The 8,204-nt window shown below is 35.6% G+C and overlaps 1 protein-coding gene across 1 annotated transcript; it reads left to right on the top strand.

The window, feature by feature from the left end:
• The first annotated feature begins 1,281 nt into the window (after positions 1-1,281).
• prr35 (proline rich 35) lies at positions 1,282-4,442 on the top strand. Its single transcript, XM_058766184.1, has 2 exons — positions 1,282-2,600; positions 3,752-4,442. Exons 1-2 carry the CDS (start codon positions 1,282-1,284, stop codon positions 4,440-4,442), a joined length of 2,010 nt encoding a protein of 669 aa, XP_058622167.1.
• Positions 4,443-8,204: the final 3,762 nt, after the last annotated feature.

The raw sequence follows: 8,204 nt of genomic DNA on the forward strand, positions 1-8,204 counted from the left end.
CCTACAGCTGACCTTCAGGGTCCTGCTGTAAATACTACAGAGCCGCGCACAGGTGCAGCCGCCTCCAGAAACACACACACACACACCTCGCCGCTGCAACGCTGAACGTAATGAAAGGTGGCAGATAGAGGACTTTCGGCACTTCTGAGAAAACCACAATGTCTCTCATCATCTCTTCTCTTTGCTAAACTCTATGTGAAGTCAAAACTGACTCTGTTTACTTTCTTACGACACGTTACAGGTCTTATTACGAACAATTCATCAGTGCATGTTTGCAATTTTCTATCAAAATGATCACTTTGATAAAAATCACTTTAGTCATCAAGCCTTCTCATTTTTCAGCCACCTGACACTTTTTAATTCCTGATTAATAAAATTAAGTCCTGTTTTACATTTATTCTCTATAAATGTCCAGTTTTACATTACGAAAGTAAAATGGGTTGCAAACATGAGTTCCACATTGACGTTACCTGGTAAGCTTTTATATCTGACCATTAAAATATAAATAATTATTATAAATAAATATTACACTAAAAAAGAAAAACTTTTTTACTGTTATTGTTAATCTTTATAAAAATAAAAACTTTATTAAATTATTGAAATAATATTTTGTTTATCTGTAATAATACTGCAAATCATTAAATACAATAATTTTAAATATTATTAAATTATTAAAGTAATAATATTTTTCAATAATATATTGATTACATTTAAAACAATGTCCAAATGTGTCCAAATTTAAAGTTTTTTAACCTTTTGTAGTAGAAGCATGACTTTTGACTTTTTCTAATGTTTACCATTTTTAAATATTATTAAATTAACAAAATAATAATATTTTGTTTACCTGTAATGATATTCTAAATTATTCAATACAATCATAAATATTATTACATTTTTAAAATAATATTTTGTTTGAAAAAAACAAAATTTAATAATATAAAATGCTAAAAAAAATAATAATAATAATATTTATTTAATAATATTCTAGATTATTACATCAGAATTTTAAATTTTTTAAATGATTAAAGTAATATTTTATAATCAAAGATGTAATCATATATTTTCTTGATTTTCTCAACAGCTGAAATCTGATGGCCGCGTTCCCACGTGATCCTAGTCCTGATCAAAAACAAGTTTACAAGTTTACACACACAATTCATCCTACAAACACACACTCAATGAAACCCTGTCCTCAAACACACACATAACCATAAGCATACAAGCTCCTCAGAAATCCAGCTTTGAGAGAAACCCGTTTAGCGACTGTTTTCATATCACACCATGTCGAAGGACGACTGCAAGGTGGGCTGTAAACACAAAGAACGCAAGCCCAAAAAGCCACACTACATCCCGCGGCCGTGGGGCAAACCCTACAACTACAAATGCTTCCAGTGTCCGTTCACCTGCATGGAGAAATCACACCTGTACAACCACATGAAGTACAGCCTGTGCAAGAACTCCCTGTCGCTGCTCATCGAGTCTGACTGGCCGTATAAAAAAGAGCAGATTCGGCTCCAGCAGGGTGGTGTTCGCTCACGTAGCCCGGCTAAGGGTCACTCAGAGCGGGTCGCGGTGTCAGACGAGCCCTCGCATTCGGCGGCGAGTCTGGAGGAGGGTGAGAAAGGAGAATCCGAAAGAGAAGCAGAGAAAGACGAAGAAGTGGTGGAGATGGTTATGAATCCTGAATCTGTGGAATCGAGAGGAAGCAAGCGATCAAAGCAAGAAGCCGAACTCGTAATGGCCGACGTGTTCTCGCTTGAGGAGCAACTTTTGCGAGCACGTTCGGTCGAAGTGGAGTCAAAACTCAGACACTATAGATTGTCTAAAACGTGTCTTTCTGGACCAGCTGCTTTGCTTTCAGAGCAATGGCGCATCTTAAGCAACCAGACGTCTGGTGCAAAGCCCAAATCAGATCCGGTGGCATCTTCTCTGCCTTGCTATCCTCCACCGGCGTCAACGGGTCAAATCGAATGCCCTGAAACACCGGGTTTCAATCTGTCTTTGCTCGGCGTTGGATATCCATTGGCTCCTGGACTCCTTTCGTACCTGAATCCAGCACTTAGCTTACCTGCGAGTACAGCGAACACAACTGCACCGCTGCCGTTCCTGGCATCAACCCATGCACAAAGACACTCAGAGCGCCCTTTGCTTCCTCCTCACCTGTATTACCCTTTCCTCTGTGAGCACACTTTTGGAGCAACGCCTTCCTCAACGTCGTCCGAGACTGGAAAGCTCATCAAACCGCCAACCGTAAGTCTGCCGGGCCCTTCGTTCCCTCCCAAACTCAACCTGTGGAAGGTCCCGGCCCTGCGGCCCACATCCTCGCCCGCGGCCTGGCCGTCGCCCTCCTGTTCCTCCCCAGAACCGAGCCACGGCGTAAAGGAGAGGATAAGGCCAAGGGAAGGGAAGAGCGGCTGGCCGCAGGACGCCTCCTTCATCAGAGAGCAAAGTCTGAAGAGGACAGCGGCATCCTTGGACTCCCATGGTGCACCAGGAGAGAAGAAACCAGCTCTTGAGTTTGCCCTAGACTCTCTGAAAAATGCTCACAAATCTACATCCATCGCCTCCCTGATGTCCAGCAGGCTGCCAATATACAACAGGTAAGATGACAGGACTTTCTTTAAAACCTGTTGTATAATAAATAAACAAATATTAAATAAATAACAAGTATGATATATTTGTATTAATAAAACTTTAAATATTTGCATTAATAATAATAATATAAACCTATTTATTTATTTATTTATTCATTAATTTATTTATTTTATACTATATATATTTTCGTTTACATTTCTATTATTTTGTATATATAATTGTTTCATTTTGTAATTTTATATATTGCTATTTTATATATAATTTTTAATTTATAAATAGATATAATTATTTATAATATTATTAAAATTTCACATTAATTATGCATTATAATACTATATTTTTATTTAGAAATTATAAATTTTAATTTAGAGCATATTATATAGGCAAGAATTGTATATATGTGACCCTGGAGCACAAAACCAGTCTTAAGTCGCTGGGGTATATTTGTAGCAATAGCCAAAAATACATTGTATGGGTCAAAATTATAAATTTTTCTTTTATGCCAAAAATCATTAGGATATTAAGTAAAGATCATGTTCCTATCATAACAAACCATACATCAATGGAAAGCTTATTTATTCAGCTTTCAGATGATGTATAGATCTCAATTTCGAAAAATTGACACTTAAGACCAGGGTCACATATATATATATATATATATCCTCCATAATATAGATAGATAGATAGATAGATAGATAGATAGATAGATAGATAGATAGATAGATAGATAGATAGATAGATAGATAGATAGATAGATTGTCTTTTGACATGCTGTTTCTCTCATTTTAAAAAGCAAAACTGTCTGACACTGTGTGTTTCAGTGATTTTGCCATAGTTAAACCAGTACTACGGCCTAAGAACACCAATTACCAGTGATGATAATCACTGTAAAGCATGACCACTTGTGCTTATTGCTTTAGAAACTGTTACTACAGCTTTTTTATGAGAGAAAATAAGATTATAAGGAGTATTTTAAGATTTCCAGAAACAGACATACCAGATACATTGCATCTATACATAAATATACACACCAGATGCGTTATATCTGGGATGTCTTGCTTGAGTGTTCTCTCTCTCTCTATGTACTACACGCTCAGGATGGAGTTGATGAATGGTATTTAGATACAATTAAACTGTGTTTTCACAGCCCCCGCAGTGACGTCTCGTCCCCGCCGCATATGTCTGAACAGCTGGAGGCGAGACAGAGAGGAATGGAGAGAGACACAGACCCAGCAGCTGCGCTCCTGCAGGACTTCAGCACGTTACTGCAGGAGTACCAGAACACGGAGCAGCGCGCCGCGTCTCTGCCGGAGCAGTGCCACCTGTGGGCGCACCTGGGAAAGATCCGGTCGGAGCTGTCGCACATTCAACAGGCGCTGGAGCACACAACACGCTCCAATGAAGGGCCGCTCGATCTATCCGTCAAAAAAGACCCAGCGGGAATCACAAACGTCGCCGGAGACATTCTCGGGGAAACAAAAGACACAGGAGATGAAAACTGCTCCGAGACGGAAGAAGATGAGGAGGAAGAGGAGGATGATAAATACGACGGAGATGTGGTGGAGCGAGGAAGCGGTGTTAAAGAAAGGCAGAAGTGCTCTCTGGATGTGCTGATGAAACTGAATCCGTCCCAGGTGCCTGGGGTGAAGACAGAGGTGCTGTCTGATGCCAGGCTGGCGATTCGGCCCGGGACGGCTGAAGCTCTGTGGCACAGCAGAACCACGAAGTGTGAGGCCGACTCAAGTGTCCTTCTCTGCTCCAAAACACCCAACAGACCGCCGTCCATTCAACATCTGGACACGCTTTGTCCGACCAGCCCGTTAACAACCACCGACACACTGGTGTAGTGAACATATAAACAAGAACTTACATCATTTACATATTTACACTACAAGATAAATGTTTGGACACACTTTTTTTGAAAGAAAGTAATACTTTTACTCAGCAAGGACACATCAAATTAATCAAAAATGACATAAAAAACATTTATGATGCTGCAAAAGATTCAATTTCAAATAACTGCTTTTTTTTTTATATATAACTTTCTACGCATAAACAAATCCTGAAAAATCTAATATATCACAGTTTATGCAACAATATATGCGTTTTCAACATGAATAATTATCAGAAATGTTTCTTGAGCAGCAAATCAACATATTACAATGATTTCTGAAGGAACACGTGACACTAAAGACTGGAGTAATGATGCTGAAAATTCAGCTTTAAATCACAGGAATAAATTACATGTTAAAATATATTATAATAAAAACCAGTTATTTGAAATAGCAATAATATATTGCAATTTTACTGTTTTTACTGTATTTTTGATCAAATAAATTTGAACCTTTGGTGAGCAGAAGAGACTTTTTTTTAAAAACCAACCCAAAGTACACTGTAAGAGTAACACTACATAAAACACTATGTGATTTACAAAATAAACTGTGAAAAAAGACGATACAGATATGAAGAATCAAGCACAGATCTAAATCAAGCAGCTTATGCCAAAAAGAACTGATGGAGGAAAATATGAAGGACAAAATACATGCACTTAATGATCAAAATCATTTAATGAATTATGGTTAATCCATGTACAGAATGAGGATGAAAATCAAACCCTAGTTTAAAAAAAGGGGTTAAGGAACTACAACTGTATTTATTTATTATATTTGTTTGTAATATATTAATTTAGTTTTCTGACATATGTCACATATTTTATTTATTTTGCATTCATTCACTCCATAAATTTATGTTTTCAGACTTGTTGTCTTCTGTAAATAATCAACATTTCATATAAGATGATTGTTTCACACAATAAAACTGAAGGAAGATACTGCTAATCTCACAATACTGTTTCATCAGAGTGAATTTTGTGTTCATTTAAGATGCATAAAAAGACCTGCAATAAAATGATCAAATGATATTAGTGCATGTGTGAATGTCTTTGCTTCTGCATTGCAAGACAGTGGCGAAAAAAACAGTATGACTGCATAATAAATACAACCGGACAGATTGTGTAAAAGAGGTTAATGTTTCGGTTTGCTCTAATATGTGGTGATACGGTGCTTACAGGTGTACAGTATTGTTCCTGACGTGTTGCTCTGCTGTGATAAAGGTGAACTGTGACCGTGAGCTGTACCTGAGAAGAAGCTCCTCCACACTGAAAGGTCAAGGCTGCAGGGACACGCCCCGAACCTCTCGCCCGCTTTCTTACACGTCCATCTGAAAGGTCACCTGCCACAAACACAGGTGTCAAAATGCAGCCGGTCACCACAGACATGATTATTATTACAATTCTGCTGTCAGAGAATAAGCTTAAACATACACATTTAACCTCGGAACAATTATTTTGTAAAATAACTAAACCGATTGACATTTAGCAAAATAAATGGTTAGATACATTTAACATTTCTGACAAGAAACACAAACACTGAATGGCAGAATAATATGTAACTTAATAGTGACAGGTTTAAAAATAAAAAAATTACAAAAAAATAAAAACACAAATTAATCTTACAGTCTATTTACACTGTGTTCAGAGTTTTCATTGCGAGATTAAATTAATAAAATAAACCTAATTAGAATATTTTGCTAAATTTGTTCTATTGTCTAAAAACTCTATACATTTCTTCAATAACAAGTGTTCACCGATGTAATAAAATGATTCATATAATTTGGTATTGAAGGACCTAAATGTGACATCTTCATCTTCCAGTTAAATGAAATAGGCTAATTCAGATAAAATACATAAATATATACACACTAGGGCCTATACATAAACTAATTTCTTGATTACAATCAGAAAATATTTTTAACAGTAAACATGTAAAATACATGGGGACAAGAATATTTGCTGTTTATCAAACTCTGGAATATTTTAATGTTTAATAATTTAGTAATAGCCCTGGATAATAATAATTTGTGTTCACAGCGTTCATTTAGGGTAACACGAGGTAAATATGAAGCATCAATGAATCTTCCCTGACTGAACGACTCTTGTGGGGAATATGTGAGGCTCAATCGCGACCTCTAGTGGACATGAAGCGGTCCTGCATTAGCACAAACTCAAATAAACGGTTTTAGATGTATTTTCACATATGAAACGGCTTATTGTACCGATACAACAGGATATATAACTTTAAACATGCACTAACGTCTCTGCGTAACTATACGCGCATCTACATTTCTAAAACTTACCAAGTTTCCCAAACACATCAATCGCGTTACATAAAATGAAATTAAAGCCACAATGAGAATTTTACGCATCGTCTTCTATGAGCGCCTTCAGTGAACTTGTTATTCCATCGCAGTGCAGTAGGAGGCGCTGCGGCTGCAGATATTTTCCTGGCGCAGCTCTCGTTTCCGGTGGACTTGAAAATATCCAAATGATGTGTCATTAATAACCCTCTTAAATAATTTTTTTTTTGGAAAAGTGTCTGAAAAATTGTGTTTTATGGTTATAAGGTGAGTACGGAATTAGCATATTTCTGCAGTCATAAAAATTGTTATATATCTTAGCCCAGCTACTTTAAACTGTTTGATCACATTCTAGGGTTACTATTATGCATAAAAAAACCTTATGCAACATTGATAGGAACACTGAGATAAAAAAAAAAAAAAAAAAAAAAAAATTAAACCATCAGTGCATTTCAAAATTTTTATTTATTTTTTTTCTTTTTAAATATAACATCAAATTTTTATATTAGTGCTACCAGTATTACAACATCAATATTGTAAAAATTTTGTAACATTTGAATTTTTAATTTAGTGCAATATTTTGTCATTGCAACATTTTAATGCAATTTTCACTAACAACTACCATTGGATTATATTATATACCCAAGTTCACTGTTATCCCACAACATGTTTACTCATTCTATGACCACACTCAACAAAACTGAATATATGTGAATTCATATATTAATATATAATGTGTCTTATGTTTCGTTTTGGAGCTTTGATGCAGTTATCATCTTCTCAAGGTGCAAACAGGAATTAAACCACTCTGGTCATTTGCACTAATCACAATTTGGTCACAATTTGCACTAATCATGTGAAACTGCACATATTTCACAGAGATCCTTTATTTTTTCCATATTTGCAGGAAGTGCACTAAAACATAAGTCGGTAAGGTTTTTATAGCTTTACAAATGAAAAACTTTTTTACGGTCACTATTGTGATCGGTGGGATTAAATGGGTTAATTTCTTCCGTATATAAGACAAGCTCCTCATTGAATGTTGTCACAATAGCGCACAGTACAGTTGATTAAAACTATTTTTTAGTTGCAAAATATTGTTTATCTTTTTTACAATCTATGGTTGTGATGGAAATGGCATTACAACCAAGACATAACATGAGTGATGTAAATAACTTTCACACAGTAAAGCACTGTCTTTGGATAAAAATGGTCTAATTTTCAAAAATTGTATTTTTTATATATATATATATATATATATATATATATATATACATTTATTTTTGGTCATTTAGGAGATGCTTTTATTATATATATTTTTTTTTTTTTTTTTTTTTTTAATACATATGAACACAAACAACTTTCAAAATTATGAGCAGACACTGCAGTTGTAATGCAGAGAGCTTTTACTGGTT

This window comes from Onychostoma macrolepis, chromosome 24, assembly GCF_012432095.1.
Source record: "Onychostoma macrolepis isolate SWU-2019 chromosome 24, ASM1243209v1, whole genome shotgun sequence".
Classification (NCBI taxonomy): domain Eukaryota; kingdom Metazoa; phylum Chordata; class Actinopteri; order Cypriniformes; family Cyprinidae; genus Onychostoma; species Onychostoma macrolepis.